The sequence below is a fragment of the Ictalurus furcatus genome, chromosome 16 (assembly GCF_023375685.1).
Source record: "Ictalurus furcatus strain D&B chromosome 16, Billie_1.0, whole genome shotgun sequence".
Classification (NCBI taxonomy): domain Eukaryota; kingdom Metazoa; phylum Chordata; class Actinopteri; order Siluriformes; family Ictaluridae; genus Ictalurus; species Ictalurus furcatus.
The window spans coordinates 18,901,901-18,929,805 of NC_071270.1; the positions used below are offsets into that span (position 1 = coordinate 18,901,901).

A 27,905-nucleotide genomic window follows, 5' to 3' on the forward strand; every position below is an offset into this window, starting at 1 on the left:
GAATTGTGTGAGTTCTTCTCCAATATAACATTTGTAGAATAGAGACAGAAATATGTTTAACTATAAATAAATCACACTTCATTCAAATACCACGTCCCTAAACTCGTACTACTGTACTAAACACACCACCACGGTTTCTTCTCAGGGGATTTTGCACGGTTCTACCCCACAACTCATCCCCACTTGTGCTTTCAAAGAGTCTCCCAAAGATGGACAAAAGCACTGCGTCCAAATCTGAACGCACGGATCAGCGCGCGCGACGTCATTCCTCCACCGAGTGACTTCAGCGAGCTTTCCAAAAAAAGTGCTGCTCTCGTTTTGGACAGGATTCCTGCCTCCCACACCGCCCAATCCGAGTCAGCCTCTGGACCTTCACTCTTCTGGAGCCCTCGGTGCTGTTCAGTACTTCGCATCAGCCCTCTGCGTCTGCTCCCAGCTTTCTCAGCGTGCAGGAGACAGTGTCCCCAAGCAGCCACCATGGAGGCCATCAAGAAGAAGATGCAGATGCTGAAGTTGGACAAGGAGAATGCCATAGACCGCGCCGAGCAAGCGGAAGTGGACAAGAAAGGAGCAGAGGACAAATGCAAACTGGTATTGGAGTTGTGTGTGTGTGTGTGTGTGTTTGTGTGTGTGTGTGTGTGAGAGAGAGAGAGATTAATCAGAGAATCCCAATGCTGTCATTTATAATTCCTGCAGTTTTGAGGAATAAGAATAATATATAAACACTTTCTTGTGTTCTAAAATATATATATATATATATATATATATATATATATATATATATATATATATATATATATATATATATATAAGGCCTTGCCCTTATAGAAAAATCACATGTATATCATGTTGTGGTGCATTTCAATATGACCTGAAATTGTACAGGACCTCATGTCACAATATGTGAAAAAGGAATATATATATATATAGAGAGAGAGAGTTAAGTATGGAGATATGTTTGTACTGTAGAATGTAATGTCCATTTTGATTGGAACATAAAAAACATAACTGACTTCCAGGTTAGTTCTTTAGAATCAAACCGAGAAGTTTATATTTGATTTCGACTCATAAAAGTGCACGTGAAAGCATTCGCTGGAATGCAGTTCAAAAGAATCTAGAGCTGTGTGTCAGTATGGCTAAAAAAGGACACATTTTCACCCCAGACATTGCACAGATTGAGGCAGGCTTCTGCTGATCGTTTCTGACGTCATGAGAAATGCATTGTTTTATTCCAGAAGATCTGCCCACCACAAACTCTTAAAGCAGTCACAGAGATTAAGACTGTGTGTGAGCACTGTGTAATTAAACAGCTGTGAAGTAGACTTGAGTGACAGTTTGGTTATTTGATTAAATATGACACTTAATATTCAGACACACAGCCCAGGGTGAAGTGTGTTTGAGTTTATTACTGGCAGCGTCAGATGAGTCACAAAATGACATGATTGCAGTGTGACCTTTATATTCAGGCCAACGTGTGGATAAATGTTACATTATGTTTGCAGAGCAATTTAGGACATGCTTGTCTGGTCGCTCACAGTTTATGCATTTCTCAGAGATTGCTTAAACTGCTGTTTCCCGTCCACAGTTTTACAAGCCTTGGGTAGCAAGAATGCTCTTCAGCGAGTTCAGTTCGTTTTTCTTACTTGTCTCAGTAAAGAATCTTCAGACCTTCAGATCACTAGCTCAAGTTGATGAAGAATTCGGGCCTCACATTTTTTTCTCCCTTGTGTCATTACTGTACGTTGACATTTCTCTGTGGCTTCATGGATATCGTGCTCATGCATTTTAACTCATCATCGAGAAGGATACTGGTCTTGAAGTTATTAGTGTTTTTGCTGTGTGGTTTTGGTGGTCAGTAATGTTATCATGAAGTTATTGACTCTTCATTTTTTAGGAATTTTTTCTTTCCCCTGAGGTGCAGTTTTCTGTATTTGGATTCTCTTTTTTTTCCTTTTAAGTAAGAAGAGCTGAGTGGAGTACACAGAAGCATGTGTCCTTGAACATTTGCCAGTCTTTGTGTGTGTGTGTGTGTGTGTGTGTGTGTATGTGTGTGTAATACAATACAATTTTCCAAAATGATCACCATCAAATGCCATCTAGACTACCCTCATTTAAACACTAATGTTTAATCAGAAGATTCTCTTCTATAAAACCTCATATTAGGCCTATCTAGCCAGCCTTTTTATACTCTGCGTATGACAGTGTTCTTCTTAATTAGTGTTGCTTCAAAGAAAACCACATTCTAACCGCAGTCTTAAACCAAGCGGTTTCTGCATGACATCCTTGTGTCCTTTTTCCTTTTGTGCATTTCCTGATCATCTTGGAATTATTCCTGTACACACTAGGGGGTCAAGGCTGTGTAAGTTGTCAAAGGTTACCAAACCACAAGACTCTACAGCAGCCCCAGCATTTAGATGTAAGATTCCTTGACGACACATGACGACGAAACGCAATGCTTCACATAACTGGAGCTCAAAGACATCCCAGTGTGTCTATCATGAGCACATTGTGTTCATACCAGCAGCTCTGTCAGTCATAATAGGCTTTTTATAGTCCTTTTATTTCTGGTTTATGGCCTATTGTGTCTCTTGTTACTGTGGGGACAGGGGCAGCTGCGGGTATCTCTTGAAACGGCATTCCATGGGCTAGTTTTACTGACTTTACTGAATAAATTTAGTTCTTTGCTAGTCTGTACTAGTTTCAAGCTTAATCAGTGGCAAAACAAACCAAATCAGGTTATAGACTCTTGCCTGTCCTTATAACGAGAGGCCCACAGTTCCACACACATCAAAGCCTTTGGTTTTGGCACATTGTGGAACGCCTGGGCTTGTGATCTCATGAGCTTAGCAGAAAGCTTTAATCATGGCCGCCCATGAACTGTGGTCTATTTTCATAACAGGAGTTGTGGTTTGCACTGCCATATACAGTAGCAGACTGTCTCTAAGGACCAAAGAACACAATATACCAAATAGGTAGCTATTGCTGTATTATGGCTGCCTGGCTACTGTATAATGTTTTATCTCAGCGTGTTGAAATGGGAAAACGAGCCTCACCAGCTGCAGACCTGGTGAAGGCCTTCATCTCCAAGGCTGTGTCTTATGTTCCCTTTATAATCCTGTCCTCATGCCATCTTCAGCCTGCCTGCCCTTTGGCATGGCACCGCACTGATTTATGCCTCTAGCTTCAAATAGACTACACTTTATGCAGCCTTCCATTTGCTATATTTTAATGTCACTGCAAAGAATTCACGTGTTCATGTCATGTCGTCACACGTCATATGTGCAAACACATTTACAAAAGTGACAGGTAGGTTATATAAACATTTTTGACCTGAGGTATTCTTCTTTCACTTACAGAGATCCACAACACTAATGTTTTTGTGTGTGCGTGTGTGTGTGTGTGTGTGTGTGTCAGCTGGAAGAGGAGCTGTTGGGTCTGCAGAAGAAGCTGAAGGGTGTGGAGGACGAGTTGGATAAATACTCAGAGTCACTGAAGGATGCGCAAGAGAAGCTGGAGCAGGCTGAGAAGAAAGCCACAGACGTAAGTGACACATGAGAGAACACGCTTGCACTCTCATGGGACTAAATCATGGTAATGTTCATTCATTTTACAAGTGAATTGATTATAATTTGACATAAAATGCTTGCAAGCCTTTTAGGGATTTCACCACAGGGTGGCGCTATTTACTCAACATTCTATTTATTATCTAAACATTTTTTTCCCCCCAATTTTGAGGACATGTCTGGCTAAATACAAATTATAAATAAGGTTCAAAGGTTCAAAGAAAATAACTCCTAAATTAGTGAACTTTAAAAGAAAAAAAAAATCTAATACAGTCAAATAAATGTGGTGGCGTTGGCCACATTTTAAAAGCATGATTTTAAACTCAACCTTACGTCATTCTAAGTGGCAATATTAAGTGTTACATATACCCAACCATTTAACTACGATGATATCTGGTGCTCTCTTGGCATAAATCTCAGCAACGTCTCCATGTCAGTCACTCTGACTCAGGCCTATCCTCCTGTCTTAACCATGCCAGAAATCCCTGGCAGGAACAACTAAGCAGTAACCATGCTGTTGACAAGCACTCTAGAGAAAGTGCTAACCGCTTCCCACTATCACTTACTGTAAACACTCCATAAAGGCAGTCAGCACCAGCCATGCGTTTTAATCACTCAGACCAGATAGCAAAAGTGAGACTCTTTTAGACTGTCTCTACTATCTTACATTACTTGTTACCTCCATTAGCTTTGTATCTCCAATGCAATAGTAAAGAAGCAAATGTTAGACACACAGTGTCTTGGTTGATTGTAGACTATCTGTACATACCTATCATCAGGTTCTTGGGTTATCAAGGTTACTTAAAGTGACAGCTGTGATTATAATAATGGTGGGAAGGGGATACTGGGCCAGATACTGTATGTGCCCTGTGTTCACTTTTGCAACATCTTGTACACTTTTTAGTGTTTTAATGATCAGAGTTTACAAAAGTGGATCAAAAAGTTCGATAAAATAATATCGGTTACTGAAATGCCATAAAACCATCTGTGAAAATATATCATGCTTAATCAAAAGCACATGGCATATTTGCAGATCACAATAGTCTGTAGTGGATTTAGTGCATTTAGAGGTATACATCATTTGCCTGGTATATTTTATTAGCTCATGATTTGACTCCACATGGGTTGACATAATGCCACAATGTAAGCAGTGTCTGTCAGCATCACCTCCCTTTTCCTGTCTATGTTCCATGATAACACCCTTTCCTTTACACTTCTCGCCCAATTTCTAATCCTCACTGCCTCTGCCTGACCCCTTTAGTAATAGTCTTTTCCAGCAAATAATTTCCTGCTGTTTAACTCAACAGATGACATACACCTGTCATATCAATGCTTATCAAGCAATATGCTTGGACAACCATCCCTTTTATATAACCACCCCTTTTTTTACCCTTATAGAGGTACAATTGGTGATGCCATTATAACTGCAGTGGAAAAAGAAAAGAAAAGAAAAGCAATTATTAAATATTACAATGAAAAGTCTCATAGCAAACTGGGAGTTTGAATATAACTGTCACAATATGACAGTTTTTTTAAAATGAGTTAAACCGTCCAAATATGGCAGTTTAACTCATTTTAAAATAAACAAACAACGCATGGATCTAATTCTTTTATCATGCCAAATGTACCATAAAGAAAGAGTTCAGTTCTGCTCCTATTGCTGATGTTGTTAACAATACATAACCAATAATAATTTGCATAAAGTCGATTGTCCGAACTAGGTTTTAATTATTAATCCTATACTATATGTCCATGCTTAGATGGATGACTTATATGGCCTGAATATGGAATTAAAATTATGTTATATATTCTAAATGTACGTCTATACACAGAAAAGTCCAAATATTTTCCTAGGGCATTATTACAGAAAGCTCAATATGTTACATTTATCAGTATAAAAATACACCGGTTTATTACAACTGGAAAGGCAGGATGAAGCTCACTGTAACCTCCATGAATAATAGTGACAGATAGTGGAGGAAAAAAAGGAGTAGTATACGGTAATACAATGTTTTACTGCATAGGAGAGAATGATTGATATCCACCCTGAGTCTTTGTGTTGTTATTATATGACCAAAGAAGGAAAAGAATGAAAAGAATGCAGTCTTTTGTATATAGTGCATTGAAGTAATGCTTGCCAGCGCTTGCTCACCACTTAACAACTAGTGTGCCTTTCCAGACACCAGCGTGAAAGAGCAAGAGTGAATCAGTTTATAATCCTGCTGACTGAATCACTGTGAACCTTCTGAGTGCAGTCATCATGTACAAAATGGACTAAGACTTGTCTAACTTCACTCAGTGAAGCTCATATAACAGCTCTTGTACGCTTTGACTTAAAAAAAAACCTTTTCTTTTAATTCTTCCTACTGTATATTCATCTAAGTAAGGAATAATGCACTTGGGGGTGGGCTACTATAAGAAAATAATCAGTGGTTAAGTGGGATGCAACCTGCAACCTGCAACCTGAGTTACTGTTAGCACCATAAAATGTTATTATTTTTGAATATTGTTCCAAAGAGTCTGCAAAACAAATTACTTTATTATAGTTGTAAACAGTCCTTTATTCACCAGCCTCTTTCTTTCCTCACTCAAAAAAAAAATGCAGCTTGTTATGTTACCGAAATTAAAACCACCAAACCACAAAATCTCGAAGACTTCCTGTGTCAGAAAACTTACGAAGACTACACAAGACTTTTACAAAGTGCTCATATTGGAGACTCCTTACAGAAAATTCTAAATAAATGTCTCCTTGCAGAAAATATTTTAATCAGTTTATGTGCGTATCTGCTATACAGATCCCTGTGTAAGTTGTTATATTACTATAGAAATGAGAGTATATTAAAATGAGCGCATTAATATAAACCTATGATTTGAATTACCGCCAGCACTACTGTCAAAGCTGCTGCTATAGAAAATTATACCACAGGGTGTATATTAATGTGCGCCTTCTAAGCTTTTTTCCTTGTATGGTGGATGATCTAAATGATTTCGGTAAATAGATTTCAGAAATTTCAATTCAATTTTATTTGTATAGCGCTTTTTACAATAGGCATTGTCTCAAAGCAGCTTTACAGAAACATATAAGCACGGTATACAGATTTTAAATGTGCAAATTTATCCCAATTGAGCAAGCCGGTGGCGACGGTGACAAGGAAAAACTCCCTAAGATGTTAAGAGGAAGAAACCTTGAGAGGAACCAGACTCAGAAGGGAACCCGTCCTCATCTGGGTAACAACGAATATTGTAAAAAAGTTCATTATGGTTTTAAATGAACTCTGTTTGGCCTTGAAAAAGGAGCCAAGGCGGGCAGACACTTCAGAAAAGTCTCGTTCTTTAAGAAAGAAAAACATATAATCGTCAGTATGGTGAAAAAACCCCCAATAGAAACCCTTATAGAATTTGTAATGGTTTTAATGGTTATAATGGGAATTGTATTGGTTTTAATGGAAACTGTAATGGTCCCTGAGGATCTCTACTGGTAATCTGTTACCTTATATTGGTGGCATGTTATGTCTAGTGGACACCATTAAGGACCAGTAATGGTAATGGTTTTAATGTTTAAGAGCTGATGGGTTGTAATGCTATTTCTAGTGGAAACCTTTCGATTTTCGGTGATGCTTTTTGATGGTTTTTTTTCAGCAGGTACTACCAAAAAAAAAATATGACTACAACTAGTTTTCTGAAATGAAAAAACGCTCATGAAAGTAGTTCAGAGAGTTCTTATGGAGCAAAAACTTAAAATAGCGGTTATATAGTGACCAAAATGAATTAGCTAGCACCGTTAGCCAATAACATGAACCGTTACTTTAGCAAAAAGCAGAGAGAAAAAGAGGGCGTTGTTAAACGCGCGAGCGCCATGATGACGTCACGTCAGATAAGAGAGGGGCGGAGCCTAGATGACGCAGAGGAGTGTGTGACTTTTCTACAAAAGCAATTTTTCTCCTTCAGCAGCAGAGCACGTCGAGTTACACAGGAACTCTGAAACAGAGTAAACGTCCTTCTTTATAACTCTCCCATGAAGAAGAAACTTTAGTTTAGCAGGTTTAAAAAAGTTCAGGGTCTGGAGGTGGCCCAAGGCTCTCTCTCTATCGCTCTCTCTCCCTCTCCAAGTCCAAGGTGTCTCGGCTGTAGATTAGTGTCGAAAGCGAATTAAAAACAAAAAAAATGTCATCCATCGAGGCTGTGAAAAGGAAAATCCAGACCCTGCAACAGCAGGCGGACGATGCAGAAGACCGAGCCGAGGCGCTTCAGAGAGAGGTGGACTCAGAGAGACATGCCAGGGAGAGGGTAAGACTTTAGAGACAGACCTTGTCCCTGAAACAGAGCTAGCAGAGATAGACATTTGAGATTGATACAATTTGTTTTTTTGTTTTTGTTTTTGTTTTTGTTTTTTGGTCTGACGCACAAACCTGTTGTGGTTATTTTGTAGTATCTCGTCTTTATAAATGTTGGTTGACGGCTGCAGAGAGCAGATACAGTTACAGTGTTACTATAGAGACTCTGCCTCAGGCTGCTTCCGGCCTTCAAGCAACATGAGACTCACTGTCATTCATAAAATAAAACAAACTGACACTGAGGAAAATGTTTTTTATTTTTACTTTTTAAATCATGAAGTTTCTGGTGACCAACTTATCTAAAAAAAGTTTTTTTTTGTTTTTTTTTTAAAATCATTTCTCTCAATAAGGGTATTTTTTTCATTAAGTTAATGTTGATATACACCCTATATTTTTGAGATATGATTTATTACATTGTGATGGGTGTATGGACTTGATGCCGTTCCTTTCATCTTAGAGAAAATGAGGCATACTAAACTATGCCTTTTCTTGTTACTAGGCTGGTACCCCTTTTCTTTGCACCTTTAATATGTCATAGATATGAAAACATACGTATACTGTTATAATGGATTTAAAGTACATAATTAGATCATAGATACCTTTTCGAGTACACTACATACACTTTTATTTAGTTGAATGATACATACTTAAAGGTTTATGCTTACTGTAAGCATGCCAGCCCCATTGAGAGTGTATGAGACGTTTGATATTACCCTTCATTATTACATTTATAATCCATGTCGATAAGGACCGTGGTGGTTTGCTGTTTCCGGCACGTTCTGCTGACACAGGTGCATCCAAGTTATGCCTTTTCTTCCACACCCTAACCCTATAGCTGCAGTAGGGACTTTAGCGGTTTGACCCAGCTAGACTGTTTAGCCAACCTGCTCCCACTTCCTGTGTCTCCTCCCAGTCTTCATCTCTATTGGCTTGACTCAACCTGGCCTCGATCCCAGAGAACACAAGGTTAATCATTTCCTGTGCTCTTCATTGCATGTGAGCAAAAAAGACCTTGGGAATGTCCAAGCTTCTCGTATATCAGATACCTAGTGCATGACTTTACCATAGAGAGATTTCACCACAACGTGAGCCAGAGCCCTGAAAACTCTAACTGAAAACTGGCTTGGGGAAACTTTGTTCAAAATAATCTTTGAAATCACTTATTCAAAAAAATAAATAAAAATGAACAAAATAAACTATCACTGATGCATTGAGGGCATAAAAGAACAACGGAGGAATAAAACTTTTCTCCAGATCACATCATAAGTTAAGAGTGAAAACAGGTTGTAGTTTAAGTGTGAGGATATGAAAAAGGAGCCAAGGTGGGCAGACACTTCACCAAACAAAGCTGCTCTCTCTTTAGGTCCTTAAGAGCTCTTGGAATTGTTTTTGTTTTTTTTTAATCAGTTGCCCTTCAGCAGTTAAATTGACAAAGAGAGTTGCGTTGATTGTTAATTATTAACTTAAGCCGTTAGAAATATTTGGGATGCCATTTGCGGCATTCCACAGCTGCCCTGCTGAAACACACTGGAATTGGTTCAGACTGAGGATTTGACAGAGCGGGGGTCTGATTATAGCTGTCGTCTGCTGGGGAGTGAGAGAAGAACACTAGCTCTTTTGTGCTCCCTCTGGCTCAGTGGGAAACGTGGAATGGTGGAATGTGAAAGCCAAAGTCTAATCATCTCAGTCATCAACATCTCCTCATGGACCTGCAGCTTCATCTCTCCACACTTGGAGCAATGAGGGGTTTACACTGGTGTACGCACCTTTAACCTGGAAGTGTAGTAATGCATAGCAACACATTCTTTGAATACGATGGGTGTTTGACCCTGATTTGTTTACCAGTATGTGGTACATGTTTTTTGTTTTTTCTAGCCTAAATTGTTTAAACATTCCTAATTTATTGTTAATAGATTGGTTAAATATGGAAATACATTCTATCAAAATGTCCTTTGATCGTGTTTAACCAAAAAGGCTACACAACAAACAAAATTATGTAAATTTCCAGCTATTTTTTTGTATTTGTAGACTAAAATTAGACATTAATGTAGAACACGGGCAGATGAATGGTTGAACAATTGGGGCAGGGATATACAGCAGGCTTTCCTTTTGAAGAACAAACAATACTTTTCTCTTTACAGTCATGGGAAAAGGTAGAATTTCTTTTTTATGTGGCTTACAAGGTTGCATTGTATAAGATTCACATTATATGTGGTTTCTATGCAATTGAGACACTGGCCTTAACACAGGCATTACAGACTCTATTATAAACTGGCTTCAGCTTTCTGAGGACACATGATCTTTGAGTACTTGTAAAGGTTATTGAACAGATATTTGGATGAATGTGTGAACAAATGATCCATATTTCATATTAGAGGTCGATTAATACTGGATTTTACTGATAACTAAGTTGGGCAGTACCTTCCAATAACCGATTAATCAACTGAGTTTTTAAAATTGATACTGAGTGAAATCATAACACTCAAAGTAAAATACTGCTGAACTTTATTACAAAAAGAAATATTACTGACTGTACCATGAAAATGTACTGTACTTTTTAAATTAAATACATATTAATATATATTAACTATTAATACATATTAAGGTAAATAAAAGATCAAAAAACATCCAAACTGAAAAAAAAAATGAACACTTCAAATAAGAAAATAAAAATAGCGACATTCAAAGTGAATTAAAAAACACTTCAAATAACACAACAGAATTTGTCAGTGATAGTTTTTATCTCACCTCTAGAGACCATTTTTTATTTTTAGAAGAATGGCTTCTTTTATGAGATGAAAGAATATAATTTTCTGCTTGTAATAGTTTTAAGATCCTTCAGTCAAAATTGTGCAGTGAAAGATTTTCACTTGTATCCGAATTACTGTGTTAGTGAGTACAAAGTGACTTTTTTTTCTTTTTTCTTTCTTTCTGGTGGATCAATTGATTGTGCATGACATTTCTATCTTCAGTGATTCATTATTCATTGCCATGAAGTTTGGTGTAATTACCCATAAATACCCAATTCATGACTTCAGTATTTGAATCCTTGCACTTGGAACAGCTAGCTGAGTATTTATTCATTTATTCAAATGCACCTCTGTTTTAAAACGTGTGTGGAAACTCAGGACTGACAATTCAATGCCACCCTTTTAGTTTCTGTAGTTTGTAGCTTTTCCATTCACTTTCATGTAACCTCCTTTAGGTTATCATGTCTTTCCTTTTTTGCACCTAAACTGTAAATCTGCTTTATGGAATTAGCGGGTGATGATTAGCTTGCTGGTTTAAATTTCTCAGAGGGTAAATGAACTTTACATTGTGATTCTTATCTGAGAAGCATCCAGAAAAAAAAATCATTCTTAATGTCCCATGAGAGGAAGTCTCCACACATATAACCCCAGAACTGCTGGTTCCCAGGGTATATGTCTAAGTAATGATGTATTAATTGCTTTAATAATATCCCATGGGTTACTGTGTTCAAAGTGTAAAAGTTTTAGGAAAACGGCTGCATGCTTTGATTTATAACTGTGGTCCAGCTAGACTGCCAGTGCAAAGTCTAAAAGAAATAGACAGAACAGATCCACTTCATACTACAACACTACTTGCCTGTATAGTACAAAATCCGGAATTGTTTGTGATCTGTTATGTTTTGGTAAGTGTATTTCATCATGGCTGTGTTGTCCTCGTAGGCAGAGGCTGAAGTGGCCTCCCTGAACAGACGTATCCAGCTGGTTGAGGAGGAGTTGGACAGGGCCCAGGAGAGACTGGCCACCGCACTGCAGAAACTCGAGGAGGCAGAAAAAGCTGCAGATGAGAGCGAGAGGTGATTTATTTGGAACTAACATTCTAGAAAATATGCTTGTACAAATTTGGACAAGTCTGAGTGTCTGGCCGGTTTACCTGGGTGTTCTAAATATGGTCAGTTAGTATCAAAATTATTCGACTCCTATTGCAAATCAGGTTTATTGTCAAAATTTACAGACTTTCAGCTGTTTGCAATGAACAAATCAAACAAAAGCAATTGAAGTAGTTCAACACAATGAATGCTTCAAGTGGTTTCCCCAAATTCAACTGAAAATGCAACTTATAATGATTTCACTAGTTTCAAAATTATTCAGCCCCTTCATGGGAAGCATCTTTAGTACTTAGTAGAGCACCCTTTTGCTGTTATGACCTGCTGCAACCAAGATGCATAGCGACTGGCAGCGTGCCTGAGGAATCTTAGCCCATTCCTCATGAGCAATGGCCTCCAGTACAGTAATATTCTTGGGTTACGTGCTCCATCCGCCTTCTTCACATCCTACCAGAGATTTTCGATGGTGAATGTGATGGACCTGTAGAATCTTCCAGGACGTCTTCTGCAACCAAACCTTGGTGGAATCTGAGGTATGCTTGGGATCATTGTCCTGTTGGAAGGTCCATGAAATTTTCTCCTAGGATTTCCTGCTACTTCAATGAATTCATCTTGCCATCCACACGCTGCAGGTTTCCAGTGCCAGACGATGCAAAGCAGCCCCAGAGCATCACCGAGCCACCACCATGCTTGACTGTGTACAGTGTGTTCTTTCTTCATCCTTCTTTTTCCAGAGATAACGGTGATCCATCGTGCTGAAAAGTTCTAGTTTTGTTTCATCGCTCCACAGAACAGAATCCCAAAAGTTCTGTGGCTAATTTGTCTGATTTTGAGCCGAGTTTTCTTGTGCTTTTGGGTCAGTAGCGGCGTACGTCTTGGAGTTCTGGCATGGAAACCTTCTGCGTTTAGTACTCGCCTTACTGTGCTCACTGAAACCTCAGTGTCTGTTGCCACCAAGTCTTGCTGCAGGTCTTTTGCAGTCACTCGAGGGTTTTTCACAACCTGCCCTCTCAGAAATCTGCTTGCAGCCATTCATAGCTTCCTTTTTCCTCCCCATCCAGGTTATTTCATACATTTTGAGACAACACCTGTTTTGCATATTTGTGTTGTTGTGAGGGATTCTATTCAGGAGGTTGAATAATTGTGAAACTGGAGAAATCATTATAAGTTGCATTTTCAGTTGAATTTGGGGAAACCACTTGAAGCATTCCTTGTGTTGAACTATTTTAATTGTTTTTGTTTGATTTGTTCATTGCAAACAGCTGAAAGTTTGTAAATTGTGACAATAAACCTGATTTGCAATGGGGGTTGAATAATTTTGACTGCAAAAGTAAATCAAATATTTCCAACCCAGGTAATAATGCGGTTTCATTTAATGGAAGGCAGCACAACTAAGTAGGGTCATTGAGGACTGGGTTGGGAAGTGGTGGACTAACTGAAACTTGGGGCGTTTTCAGACCTGTAGATTTGTGCTTTGTTCCGAATCAGAGACTTAAATTGTTACAATGTTGTATTTTCTCCTTTGCTCGGTTCTCTTTCACAAGGCAACCTTTCAAAACATACCAAAATGTGTTTATGAAATCACATGTGAGTAAACTGTCCTCTCATTGGTCAGTGTGCACCTGTTTATGTTCCGGGGTTCCGCCCATAGCGCCCATCCATCCAGATTAATAGACAGCAGCTGTGCAAGCTTATTGTGGCTTTTTAGTTGTAGTAATTATAAATTATCCCATTTATATGTTCCACAGAGCAATTAAAGTCTTTAATTAAAGATTGAGATGTTCACTTAACACTTTGTAAACCTCTGTGTTTATATGTGTTTTTGAAAGTTGTTCAGAAATATGTGAGTCAGACCAAATTCCAACCGAACCGAGGGAGAAAATGCACCAGGTTCCAAAACAAATGCTCCCAGCAAGCCAGGTGTGAAAACACACTTATTGTACTTTTTTTTTTTTTGGTTTCTTTGGTCCACAGAGGAATGAAGGTCATTGAGAACAGAGCAACAAAAGATGAGGAGAAGATGGAGCTTCAGGAGATGCAGCTGAAGGAGGCCAAACACATTGCTGAGGAGGCTGACCGCAAATATGAAGAGGTGTGTAACTTGGGGAGTTTAAAAACCTATTACTGAGAGGTCAGATTCAGTTATACGTTATTTATAAGTTTATTTTGAATCCGAGACAGTCCCTTGATGACGATTCATGTTTATTCACAAAACAATATTATTTGTATGTTACTTGTTTTGTAACCTGTGGTATCTGCAGGTTATAGGCTTATACACATATATATTGTATATGTTTATTTTGTATATTTAATTTCCCTTATTTCTAGATTTCTTTGCTTACTGTTATGAAACCTCTGCACACTTGTGTGGAAGATCTAATGGCCTTTTTCCAATGCACTGTACTGGATCTTTTGGCCCCAGTAAACTGGAGTGGTGCTTTTTCCGTTAGTCAGTCCAGTGCGGATGATTACATAAGATTGGTACCAACAGGAATCAGTTGGACTTGGGAGTGCGGTGAGCAGCACAGTTTGCTGCTGATTGACTATCCACAGACAAGAACATATTAAAAAGAAAGAAAGAACAAAAGAAAGAAACACAAACAAAAAAATTGAAAAAGAAGAATGCTTATAGATTCATATGGATTTTTTTTCCCATTGCATATTTTATTGGTCTGGACTGAATTTAAATTATTTAATTTAATCATACTGAAAAAATTAACACTTCATCAGTGTTTTGTCAGTAATTTTGTTGCAGCCAATTAAATTGGTTAACCAAATGGCCAGCAATATTGAGCAATATCATTATTGTTCATTGAACTGATGATGCAGTTGCTGTAACGCTCATCACTCGGACCATATCAGTCCATATCTCAGGGTGTCTCTGAGTTTCCTCTGGCTCTTGTTTAGGCTAAATCTTGTTTTTGAAGATACAGTGGAAAAAGTTTTTAATAGTCTGTAATACATGTTGCCCAACAGAAATCCTACATTTCCATTTTGACTTCTCAAGGCCTTGTAATTTAGCTGTTAGCTTTTCCCCTCATTGTGGAATCAATTTACTTCTCGCCAGGCATTCCTTTCACATCTTTTAACACGTTCCCAGTGTCTGATCGGTTCATCCTGTTTGCACAAGTGGTACTATTTAGTGTGACTGCTCCTGTGTCTTTTTGCTGTTGTTGTTGTTGCCCTAATGGTAATGAAATGGCTTTACCATGGAGAGAAGCTTGAAATGAGAGAGAAGCATTTGAGGGCCTCTTAAAAACTCTTGTAGTATTTAGCTAATTATTAAACCTCTTATTAAGTGGTCTTTCTGTATAGCACTACAACATTACAGCGGTGCTTGAAAGTTTCTGAATAACTATGACCTAAAACATTACCAGATTTTCACACAAGATGAAGAGAACCCAATTAAATGAATGAGACAAAAATATTATACGTGGTCACTTATTTCTTGAGGAAAATGATCCAATATTACGAATCTGTGAGTGGCAAAAGTATGTGAACCTTTGCTTTCAGTATCTGCTGTGACCCCCTTGTGCAGCAATAACTGCAACTAATCGTTTCCAGTAACTGTTGATCAGTCCTGCACATCAGCTTGGAGGAATTTTAGCCCATTCCTCAGTACAGAACAGCTTCAACTCTGGGATGTTGGTGGGTTTCCTCACATTAACAGCTTGCTTCAGGTCCTTCCACAACATTTCTATTGGATTAAGGGCAGGACTTTGACTTGGCAGTTCCAAAACAACTTTATTCTTCTTTAACCATTCTTGGTAGAATGACTTGTGTGTTTAGGGTCGTTGTCTTGCTACATGACCCACTTTCTCTTGAGATTCAGTTCATGGACAGATGTCTTGACATTTTCCTTTAGAATTTGGTGGTATAATTCAGAATTTATTGTTCCATAAACGATGGCAAGTCGTCCTGGCTCAGATGCAGCAAAACTGTCCCAAACCATGATGATACCACCATCATGTTTCACAGATGGGATAAGGTTCTTATGCTGGAATGTAGTGTTTTCCTTTCTCCAAACTTAATTTCATCTCATTTAAAAAAGAGATTTAAAAAAATTTTTTTAAAAAAAGTTCTGTTTTGGTCTCATTTGTCCACAGAACATTTTTCCAGTTGCCTTCTAGCTTGTCCACATGATCTTTAGCAAACTGCAGAAGGGCAGCAATGTTCTTTTTGGAGAGCAGTGGCTTTTTCCTTGCAACCCTGCCATGCACACCATTGTTCAGTGTTCACATGATGGTGGACTCATGAACATTAAAATTAGCCAATGTGCAAGAGGCTTCTAGTTGCTTAGAAGTTACCCTTGGTTCCTTTGTGACTATTATACGTCTTGCTCTTGGAGTACTCCTGGGGAGGGTAACAGTGCTGTTGAATTTCCTCCATTTGTACACAATCTGTCTGACTGGATTGGTTGAGTCCAAAAGTTTTAGAGATGGTTTTGTAATCTTTTCCAGCCTGATACAGTCCTCAGAAATCTCCTTTTTTCGTGCCATGATACACTTATACAAACATGTTGTGGAGATCAGACTTTGATAGATCCCTGTTCTTTAAATAAGACAGGGTGCTCACTCACACGCCTGATTGTCATCCCATTTATTGAAAACACTCTAATTTCACCTTCAAATTAAACTGCTAATCATAGATGTTCACCTACTTTTGCCACTCACAGATATGTAATATTGGATCATTTCCCTCAATAAATAAATGACCAAGTATAATATTTTCATCTCATTTGTTTAATTGGGTTCTCTTTGTCTTCTTTTAGGGCTTGTGTGAAAATCAGATGATGTTTTAGGTCATATTTATACAGATATATAGAAAATTCTACAACATTCAGCTTTCAAGCAGTACTGTAAGTAACATATTGTGTTTAAATGCAGCAAGGTCTTGGTTTTTATACCAGACTGATCAGTGGATTGATCTTTTAAGACCATCAATGGTTTATTTCATGCATATAGCAGCAGCATTTCATATTTAAACACTTCACCAACCTCAGTGTCCATGCTTGTTAGCAATTTCAAGAGCAGATTCACATGTGACTTGACTCTTGATCTCTTTTGGCAATGTGTAGAGTCAACACTGCATTGACCTTTGGAATACAAACCTTCAGATTTAGTGCTTGCAGAGCAGTTTTTACATACTTACCGCTCGAGTGCTAGAATCCTAAAGATTGGTTAAAGATAAATTACATGTGTAGTGCAGTTTGACTACAGATTTGAAAACCCTTATAGATATGGTGCTGTCATTTTATTGTCCTCAGTGTATTGCTTGTCTACAGTTCCTATCCCACCCCAGCAAGTCTGCTGAGACACTCAACATATTAACCAGGAAGCAGCACTTGTGCTCGTCACTGTGTTACTGTGTTGTTAACTGTTTGGTTTTTTTTTTGTTGTTTTTTTTGTTTTTGTTGTTTACCTGCAGGTGGCCCGTAAGCTGGTCGTCCTTGAGGGTGACCTTGAGCGTTCTGAAGAGCGTGCTGAGGTGGCTGAGGCGTGAGTATTATTTACAATCACCAGAGCGCATGTATGAAGTTCAGCTGCTATTTTGTAAATAATGACAAATTAAAAAATGTTGTTTTATTATATTGCACGTAAATATGCAGTCTACAGCATTCATACTGTTGATATTTTTTATTAATCATTTGAATGTTACATATTTGTCCATAGTAAATGTGTATGCTAGACTAGAGCCATGTTTGTGTAGTGTATTCACTGTTAGGGTTATATTTTGCATGAACAGTGATGCAATATGCGTGCACGTTTGTGGTGTCTGAAAGACTTTCCAAAGCAACAGGCAGCATAAAATATCATATTTCATGCTGTGAATGATCTATTTATGACGCTAGATCATTTCCAAGAATTTGCACCAAGGTACAGTTGTCTGATCCCAAGCCACGCCCACATAGCATGTTTACTGTTATAATGTAGGTCAAGCTGGAAAATACTTAAGCCCACTACCACAGGGCATAATAGACAGTTTTGGAAATTAAGAGAGGTTTCAAGTATAAAATGGATTACATTAAAACGGAGAATAATCTTTTTTGCTAACTGATTTCCTTGCACTTTGTTCAAGTTGTGGGATAGCTATGTGCTGTAGTGAAACAGACTTGTGCCTGATCAATTTTAGTTTGTAATCGGACACTAGCTGTCAAATTATCTGCGATGTTCCTCTCTGCAGTCAGAATGAAATCTTTAAGGAGGATTTTCTCGCTTTTCCTGTTTTAAAACGATAGATCTTCACTCATGATTGAAATCCATGCAAAGGAGAACCAGTTCAGTCATGATACAGTTTAAAAAAAAAAAAAAAAAAAAAAAAAAAAAAAAGTCAAAATTACACCACATAAGGGTTTTCCCAGCCCACCACACAAATATTTTCATGCACTGATTATTTGTTAGCTTTTTTTTCTTCTTTATTACTTAGTCAGACATGCTTTCATTACTGCATATTAACTAGCCACATACAGAAATGCCTGCCGATCCAAAAAACAGACCAATGCTGGTGTGTTTGCTTAAATTCTGACAGATCGACTGTGGTAATAGCAGATTCAACATAGCAATGGTTGCAACATGGCAGTGATGGCTTGAGATTAGTCACTTGGATCTAATTAGTATGACTGTCTATTTGTTTACCAGCTGCCTGTGGTCTTTCAGTCACCCCACTCTGTATGTAATAAAACATGAGTGAAAAAGAACATTTCTGGGGTTCACTAACCACAGCGAGGATCTTGGTCCTCTCTCTCCCTTTGTTTCCTAAATGCATGCTCCAATGCACCCCACCCTGGAACACACCATGTTTTGTGGCCCCCTCCTCTCCCCCCATTCTCTGCTCATGTTGGACTAACCCAGTCGAGTCAGACAGCTGGAGGAGGAGCTTAGACTCATGGATCAGAATTTGAAGTCCATGATGTGCGGAGAGGAAGAGGTACAGCAGTGACTGTTGCTCAAACACTGACATTAATGCTGGCTTTTTTCCATCTCCTCCTTTCTTGCTGGAACTCACTAACCTTCATTGTTCTTTGCATAACTCCAACCCTGTGCTTCGAATCGCTTCTTGTTTCTCAGCTTGTTAGGTGAACCATCTCTTCTGCCTGGCAAAGGTGGCCCCTACTATAGCCTTAGGAAAGAGACTTTTATTCAATAGCATTATTGCAAAATTGCAACATTTTTAATTATTTATATTTTGATTGCGAGTCTATTTTATTTTATTTATATTTATTTTATTATCTGTAAATGTATAAAAAAAAAATACCAAAAAGTCCTTTTCCTAATGCATTTTAACTAAGCACTTTTTAATGTCACGGAGGTAAGTTTGTATTCCTAGCTGTGTCCACGGTGTCTGGTGTTATGAGAAACACCTCTTCTCCCTCGTCAGTTTGGGGTCTCCTTTAGCTAGACTTTTCTATCTTTTTAAAATGCTCTTTCTTTCTCTTTTCTCCTCTTTTTCCCCCCCTCTACTTGTTCTCCATCTCTTCTGCTACGGCACAGCAAATCTGGTGACCTTGAGGAAGAGTTGAAAAATGTCACCAACAACTTGAAGTCTTTGGAGGCCCAGGCAGAGAAGGTAGGCGAAGCAGCAACAGCTGGTGGCTGGGTTACTGTGAAAAGCCAACAGTGCTGAGCCCAAGCTCACGGGTGTTTGGGTAACTATAGAGACGGTTACCGGAGCACTAAGTGGGACAGTACGAAACCAAAAGGCTTGCTTACAACACAATAGGACTCGTAAATGAAAGAAAGTTTCTTATTTATCCCAAGGGATATGAAGTGTAGTAGTAGACTCTTTCACTTCTCTGCTCAAGTTATTGATGGCTAATAAAGTGTGTGATCAACTTTATTCTTGAGAATTCTTCTTTGATTAATACAATCGTGTGGCACAGTCTCCAAAACTTCTCTCCTGGTAGACTGCTCTGCATTTTTCTCCATATTGCTATAAATCCTGCAAAATTTGATTCTTTTTAAGCTTCAAGTAATGCTGATCTTATTATTAATGTTTCCACAATTCTTTCATATTTAGTATTCAACAAAAGAAGACAAATATGAAGAGGAAATCAAAGTGCTCACTGAAAAGCTGAAAGAGGTGAGCAATCTGTTAAAGATTTTGTTTGAATAATATGAAGTTCTGCTGGAATGTTGTTTTTACTTGTTAATGAGTTTGAAACTGTTTGTTTTTTTTTCTCTCTGTTCCTAGGCTGAGACTCGTGCTGAGTTTGCCGAGAGGTCTGTGGCTAAACTTGAGAAGACCATCGATGATTTGGAAGGTACTTTAGCAAGTTATCAAAAATCAGGGTTGTCTATAATTAATTGACGTCCTGGTCGTTAACCGCATCTGTGTTGAGAATGTTTCACACTACCATGTGTCATGTTTTCATAAAGTTGTGTTTGTATTCACTTGGAAGTGTTCACCCAATACGCAGAAGCATGTGAATGCAAACCCTTACCATGCTACAGCCATGCGTGGCCAGGAGTCCAAGAGAGCAAAATCGGCCATGCGCTATGGTTAAGAGGGATTGAAGTACTCTAGCCAATCATGGGGCTCAGTAAGCTCATGTATGTGGAAGAGGGCAGATAGCGCTTTCCTCCGAGTGTGTTCAGCTGCCCTGTACCATAGCATGAGCAGCATTTCAGAAAGTTCTGATGGCTAACCTTAAATGTTCCCATGGAAGCATGTGTTAGCCTTCACCTTTCCTGGTTGGTAGTTGCTAGCTTGTTAGAGGTTGGGAATTGGTAGAATAGGAGAAAATGAGGTTTGAAAAAAAAAAAAACCCGAGTAGTTCAACCAGTATAATGGTCTGTTTTAACCCTTTCAGACCTTCAGCCTGTGTGGACTGGAGACAGACTCATTATAGAACTAATCAGAGAGTCAGACAGCACTTTATGAGAACCAATAAAATAAGTCTATGGTTTTCAAGCTTATGAATAAAACTATACAGTTTGCTGCGATGTGACCCGATCCAAAAAGATTTAAGTCACCTTTACGTCACTAAGAGTTGATGGAAGAAATCTTGACAATCAACTGATTTTGGAACTAGCCATCAGCACAAACTATTAATTTTTTCCCGCCATATACTTACATGGAAGTTTTATGATGGAAATAAATGGTCCATTTTCATAAACTCTGGCTCTCTAATTTGAGAAGGAAGGATATTTTTAAAAAAACAGTAAGGTTTGACAACTGATCTGCTGTGGTTAAGAACTAACCAGTTTCATGGGATATGAAGTATTGTATGTTCTCTTTGCACAAACAGGATGTAGTTGGAATAGAGAGAATTGTCAATATTAACATTAACAAACTGCTGATATTAATGTTGTTAAATTAATACATTTAATGAAAAATATTTATTTAAACTTGGTGAATTTAATCATCTGTGTGTGTGTGTGTGTATATATATGTATGTATGTATGTATGTGTGTGTGTATGCATGTGAGTGTGTGTGTGTGTGTATGTGTATATATATATATATATATATATATATATATATATATATATATATATATATATATATATATATATATATATATAATATGTATATTAAAAAAATGTTGCTTAGAAGGGACTTTTAACCCCATTAGAGCTCTACATATTCATGTTTTTAATCTGTCGGAATGGTTGATCATGGAAACTAGACACTTCTCAGCTTTAATTATATGTGGGTTATGTTTGAATGAGTTGAATCGACTGCACACCATTAACAAGAGCATGAGGTTGCATGTAGGTGTTGTGAGGCTCATTAACTGACTTTTGGATAAAAGTGTATAGATCAGTTAGAGTATTACAGTGCATGACCTTGCTGAGTTTTAAGTCCAGAATGGAAGTTTTATTCTGCACATAAGCTGTACTGCACAATAGTTAGGATGGCCACCATGATTTTATATTATTTTAAAGCAGTGGTCTTCAATCTTATCAATAAATTTCCTCTGTGGCTGTCAGCTTTCATTCCAGCCAAATAGGAGACAAACCTAATAGTTAATTGTAGCAAATTAAACAGGTAGAATCAAATGTGGCTCTTGTTTAGAATAAAAACCCTGTAGCCACTCCAGCAGATAAGATTGACCACACTTGATTTAAGATACGAGTCATAACCGGGTTAATTTAGTGTATTTTGTCATTTTAGTGGCCAGTTATAGATTTGCTTTCTGAAGCTAACAGAATTGTTTCCTCTTTCTGACCATCTTTCCTTTGTCCCCACTCTTTGTTTCCTTCTGTCTCTCCGTGTCTGGTCTTTTACTGTTCCTTTGGGGGGTGTGTGTGTGTGTGTGTGTGTGTGTGTGTGTGTGTGTGTGTAACACAGATGAGGTATACGCTCAGAAGCTAAAGGGCAAAGCCCTCAGTGAGGAGCTGGATCTGGCTCTCAACGACATGACAACCCTTTAAATGCACTGTCTCACCCTTTCTCTACTTGTGCCTTCTTCATCGTCCCTGTTTCTTCAGTTCTTCTTCCTTGGCGCTTCCTACATCTGGCTCATCTGGGGTTCACTTATTGTCATCCTGCCTTGTTTTTAATTCCCTCCATTCCACTATTTAAATCAGATCCCAGTCTCAGTCATAAAGTCAGTTTTCAGAAATGAATGCATGGTTTCTTAATAAATAAGTTTGATACTGCGTACCCCAGGGAGCCAGTATGGGTCCTACCTATTTTTTCGTTGCTGTTTTTCGAGGTAGCAACACCTCGTGTGTTCTGTTTCATTAGCTTTCTGTTTAGAAGATATTTTTCTTCTTGAGCTTTGCCAGTTTGTCAGTGTTTACACATCTGCTGCATTGTTCTGCTGGAATTTGTTCAGTATTTGTTCTCTGTTTCTGTAGTGCTTTATTTTCTTCCTCTGTAATAAAAAGCAAAAAACCCTTACTTTTCTTCTCTTCTCCCCCCCCCCCCCCCTTTATTTTTCCATTCAAACACTATTAATACTATTTTGCTTGTTCATAGCCAGTTCATTTACAGCTTTGGATGGAATTTAGAGTTTCACTGCCAACTATATTAAGATTTATATATTTGTTAACTAAGAGTATTTGTCCTATTTTTTTTAAGTTCAGAAACCACAAGCCAAATGTCTGTTAGTAATTTTGAGATGCAGTTAGTCACTGGCGTTATGAAGAAGGAAAAGGGCAGTGATACATGGAGAATTATGACTTATAGGACTTATTATTTGGTATTATTTTTGTAGATACTTGTAATATATCGTTGTCCTTCTATGCGGAAGGAACAATTATTATTCTTATACATAACATGCTACTTTGATTTGTATTCAAAATTCCAAAAAGCAACTCTAAATGTCTAAAGAATTGGCGACTCAATAAGGAAGGAAAAGAAACATTTTATGATTTATAATCCCTGTGGCTGTTTTATGAATAAGTAGGATAAGGTAAGTGCTAACAGCTGTAATAAAAACAGGTCTAAGAAATGTGTTTATATTTTCGTGATGTCTTTACCATACCATTCACATGTACTGCTGTACTGTATCTTTTTCTGATGTAATTGGACATTTTTTCATCACAGTTGCTCTCCAGTAGTGCTGGTGCCTTTGTTGCAGCGCCTTGTGCTTTCTGACTGCACTAACAGCTCACTCCTTCTTTCTTTCCTCCCTCATTTATCTTTCTCTCTTTCCTCTCTCCGCTGTCCTGCTTCTGTACCTGGCTCTCTGAGATGCTGTGGAAACATATCGCTTACGTGAGACGGTGGAGAAAAACCGCACTAATGAGCTAAGAGTAGTTTTTAATGAGCTCAGCAGCTGAGCCTCTCCAGATGAAATTCTCTTCATGTTCAAAATTATTCATCGTCATATTTGGGAACTGAACATTTGGCTGACTTTAGAGGTAATAATGTAAATTTTTTCAGACCGTAGACTGCAGGGTGCTTAGTTAATGAATTGTCATTTAGCACATAACCTGAAATTTTTCCATGTCATTCTTAGGACAAATATAGGGATTGTCTGACAGCTCTGAAATAGTAGCTACTATATAATACTACATAAATTAATTGCATGGTCGTTCATAGTTCTGAGCATGTAGATGAGTATGTTCTTCACATGTTTTCTTTCATTATATATTGCTGCCTTAGAAATATAAAACCCAACAGTATGAATGAAAAGCAAATCTACAGCTCCAGAAAATTTGGACATGTATAAGCTAGTTTCTTATGTGTACCTTCCATGTAGCTGCACTTTGATGCTATTCACACTTTGTCAGCCTGCCTTCACCCCGTCCATCAATAATGTAGAAAAACAGTATATATCCAGTCAAATCTGCCACCAATGGAAGACAAGAGGACGATTATTTTTAATTGTGTATGGAAAAAGTAAAGAAGAAAACACCACAGGGCATGCTGTAATAGGAAAATAATCAATGGTGGGTGGTGTGATGTGACCTAGGCAAAGTTGAGTTCCTTTTATCATGCCCAAAGTTTATTATTTCCCAAAACAGCACAACCCAAAGGGTTTTATTCCTTTTATACCGAAACACTTTGCCAAAAATTGGCATGTCATGCCATTTCTAGTTACATTTTATGTTGTGGAACATCAGCGAAACAAATTGGTTCCTGTTATCATTTAAATTATAGCAGCGATTTAAAAAGTCGTTCTTTCAACAGCATCTTTCTCAAAGTTTCTAAGATAAAAAAAAAAAGCAGCTTGTCATGTTGAGAAATTCATATTGAGAAACCAGGATGCTGAAAGTCCCGAAGACATTCTTGAGGTGAAAAAACCATAACTCAGTGTTACAAAGTGCTGACACTGGAGTTAAGCAAATGTGTTCATACAGAAAACTTCACCATATCAACAGTTCAGTGTTTTACTTTGTTTTAAAATAACAACACATTTTTAATGTGTTTATTATTAGGCTTATATTATGTTGGAGCATGCACCGTACAAGTCCCTGTGAATGAGTTGTTACTATAGAAACGGCACATTAATATAAACCTGTGATTGCCACGTCAGTGTAACTGCTGTGCTGAGACTGGTGCACCAACCGAATATCTTATTATTTGCTCCAATGGCACTGTGGTCCCTTTTCCTTAGCCTTTAGTGCTATTGTCTACTCAGCACTTGAGCTCAGAATCATATCGAATGTGATTCTTCATGCTGGGAAATTCATGGGCTTATTATTTTATTATAATTTCAAATCAAATGAGATTAATCTGTCTCAAGGCCACAGAGACGAACCTAAATGTTTGGGTTGTTTTTAACCTCAAAGGAAATATTTGTCCATGTTTTCGCTGTGACTTTGAAATCTAGTCTGTTGTTTATTAGTGTAAGTAACTGGAGCATGGGAATTTAGTTTATATTCTTCCAGCCATGCCTTTATGGGATTACTAATGCTTATGTGAACTGGACAAATGTTTATATACAAAGACATGTTCTGATTTTCACACTGTTAATGTTCATGCTTTGTAAACATGCCTTTCTACACTTTGGAAACATTAATGTATAATTTTTCCCGAATGTTGTGAATTAATGCTAAAATTCTTTATCTGTGCAGGACGATAGCATAGGCAAAGTTAAAAAACAGATAAAAAAAAAAAGTGGCCCAAAAAAACATTTTTTCAACTTTCTTGGCTGTTTGCCATACTTTGGTCTCAGCATTATCTGACGGTTTTTCTTAGGCAATCACATGTGCGATAAAAAATTTATATTTTGATCAGAAAGAGCATTATTGGGACATTTTTTACTTTTGTCCCATTAATTGTGCCTGAATCATTTTTGGCTAATCACCGCGGTGTGGTGGAGGCGCTGAGCCGAAACAGCCGCTATCCTCTGTGACTGCTCCTTTGTGCTGAGTGAAACCCAAACCTCACCTGACATTTCACTCACACAACACACACTAACCAGTCTCTGTGCCGAGAGAGGCCTCGGTCTCACCTCGTTTAGGGACGAACCAAGAATCAGGAATCTGCTTCCTGCTCACAACTGCGTATCTAAAATCAAACAAAGTCATGTACTTTAACCGTGTACTGTATTAAAGACAGTTCTAATGTAAATTTAATAAGCGTCACGTTTTTTTTTTTTTTTTCATCCCTGGAGAAAAATGGATTTATTGCTATGTTTAGTTTAGAGAGTGCTTTTTGTACTGTATTGTTAATGTTGTTGCCCCTTTTATAATGTTGCTTTCTCACTTTGTCCATTTTTTTCCCCTCTGCCAACAGAGAAACTAGCCCAGGCTAAAGAGGAGAACCTAGGCATGCACCAAGTGCTGGACCAGACTCTAATGGAGCTGAACAATTTATAAAGTGCAAAATCTGCACCACAAACAAGAGTCTTACATGACATAGAGCTTTCCAGTGGAGCCCCATGCAGCAATCCTGTGCACACACATCCCTCAGAGGGGTAAGGTCTTAGTAGCTTTAGTTTGATAGCTCCAGATGCCCTGAAATTACACTCTGCCATTTTATATGTGTAGATAGACTCTCTGTGGTATATCTCTCTCAGACACAGGCCCATTTGATCAAGTTTTATGAGTAGTTATAGAATCAGTAGTACATCCATCAGTACCAGTGAAGTGACAGTGTTTGGCTTTGGGTAGTTCTGACACATGAGACCAAAGTTACTTATCCGTCTAATTACTAATAAGTGTTTGCTTCTAACCAAGGAACTGTTTACTCATTCATTAACAGCGATGCTTTAACTACTCCACTGCCTCGTACCCGGTGCTTTAGTCATTCCAGTGCTTGACCAAATCATATCCAAATCAACAGAGCGACTCGTTGCTTTGTATTACTGGACTTCAATTGATTTCTTAGTTTGCTGTTTATGCAACATTAATATGGACTGATTCCATGTGTGTAAACAAGGCACTGAATTATGAGTAATATTGAATATTTACTGATTATCACCATCAAAATGACCAACTGCTCAGTTTAATTAGTGCTTCTCTTCATGAATAATCCACCGTCATGAATTCATGTGCAGTTCACACTTTCTCTACTCTACTAGAGTAGAGGACTGGTTGAAGCACTTTTGGTGATCTTAAGAAATACGTTCATTTAATAGTTATTAGTAGGTGACAGGACCAGAACTCCTCTCAGAGTAGACGCAAGTGCATGTTTACAGATGTGAAATCAGTCTACTGATCTGTTCACCGAAAATGACTGTCATGGCCAAAGTATCAATGCTGATTCAAATCACAATCAGTTTTCGCTTCACCTAATTTTTGATTTCTGAATGTAGATCGTTTTGACAGTTTGTAATGTCTAAAATACTTCCTGTTTCATGGTGTTTCTCCTACAAATTCCTACCATGATGTATTAAAACTGGTGCACATGCCACTGAGTTACACTATTTTTAGAAACAGGATTTTTTTTTTTTAGTTGCAGGATTTTAGAATAATTGATGGGAATGTGATTAATGTTTTGAACGGTTATAGCCCATTTTTAAAGCGTCACCTAACTATGCAGTTGTGTAAGCTCTTTGTTAAAGATGATTAAAATGTTGAATACAAAGTGCTCCCTTTGTGCCTTTATTTTTACCATTTTCCTGCTGTCTCCATAATTTTTTTATTTTTTTATTTTTTTTTGTTTTTAAACGAGCTCACCCTAACTACAGTAAGTACTTAATTTAGTAATAATATTATTACCCACGGGGCAGCACTATAGCAGACTCTGCAGGTAGTGTTGGTGCCTCACAGTTTCAGTGTGCGATTATTAACATTTTTTCTGTGATGACCAGTTAAATGTTTACTACGTTCATAATGATGTTTTAAGATACTATTATAATAGAAGTGCACTACATGCCTAAATTCATGCACGTTTATTTTTAGTATGCTGACTTGTTTTGCAGTCTTTTTTTTTTTTTAAAGTATGCAAACTTATTTTACATACTTGTTTTTTTAAGTACACATACTTGTTTTAAGTGAAATATACACTTAAGTTTCTTAAATGAGTATCTTAAAAGTGTTAGGTTTTGTATACCACACAGTTTTCTCAGTCTCCGAATCTCTGGCCACAGCTCATAGGAGGATTTTTGAAATATCTTGTCAAGTTACCTTATGCACATTCTATTTAAATCTGAATAGTCAGAGGAATATAAAACAAAAAAAAAGCTCAAAAGCAACCTTTGGTAAACTTGTCAGCTGTCATAAGAGAATATTGTGTTTTAAAGTTCCCAGGACATTTTGGGAACAGTGCTGAGTTTCTTAACCAAAATAGAAAGTTCCCAGAACATTATGAAA

The 27,905-nt window shown here is 37.8% G+C and overlaps 1 protein-coding gene across 8 annotated transcripts; it reads left to right on the top strand.

The window, feature by feature from the left end:
• The first annotated feature begins 314 nt into the window (after positions 1-314).
• tpm2 (tropomyosin 2 (beta)) lies at positions 315-27,177 on the top strand. 8 transcript variants are annotated; one of them, XM_053645798.1, is made up of 9 exons: positions 315-591; positions 3,415-3,540; positions 11,587-11,720; positions 13,725-13,842; positions 17,178-17,248; positions 18,602-18,677; positions 19,767-19,829; positions 19,941-20,010; positions 25,885-27,177. In XM_053645798.1, the coding sequence occupies exons 1-9, from the start codon at positions 478-480 to the stop codon at positions 25,965-25,967; spliced, it is 855 nt and encodes a 284-aa protein (XP_053501773.1). In that variant the 5' UTR covers positions 315-477; the 3' UTR covers positions 25,968-27,177. The 8 variants fall into 8 exon arrangements, with proteins under 8 accessions (XP_053501773.1, XP_053501774.1, XP_053501776.1 ...); XM_053645799.1 differs by lacking the exon at positions 25,885-27,177 and adding an exon at positions 22,042-22,596; XM_053645801.1 differs by lacking the exons at positions 18,602-18,677; positions 25,885-27,177 and adding exons at positions 19,241-19,316; positions 22,042-22,596 and having other exon boundaries at positions 346-591.
• Positions 27,178-27,905: the final 728 nt, after the last annotated feature.

What these genes read in the sequence shown, in the direction of transcription:
- tpm2 (XM_053645798.1), top strand. Translation starts at nt 478, where the DNA reads ATGGAGGCCATCAAGAAGAAGATGCAGATGCTGAAGTTGGACAAGGAG. An exon ending in CTGACCGCAAATATGAAGAG is followed by an intron (nt 13,843 to 17,177) that starts GTGTGTAACTTG and finishes GTTTACCTGCAG; the next exon opens with GTGGCCCGTAAGCTGGTCGT. An exon ending in GACCATCGATGATTTGGAAG is followed by an intron (nt 20,011 to 25,884) that starts GTACTTTAGCAA and finishes CTCTGCCAACAG; the next exon opens with AGAAACTAGCCCAGGCTAAA.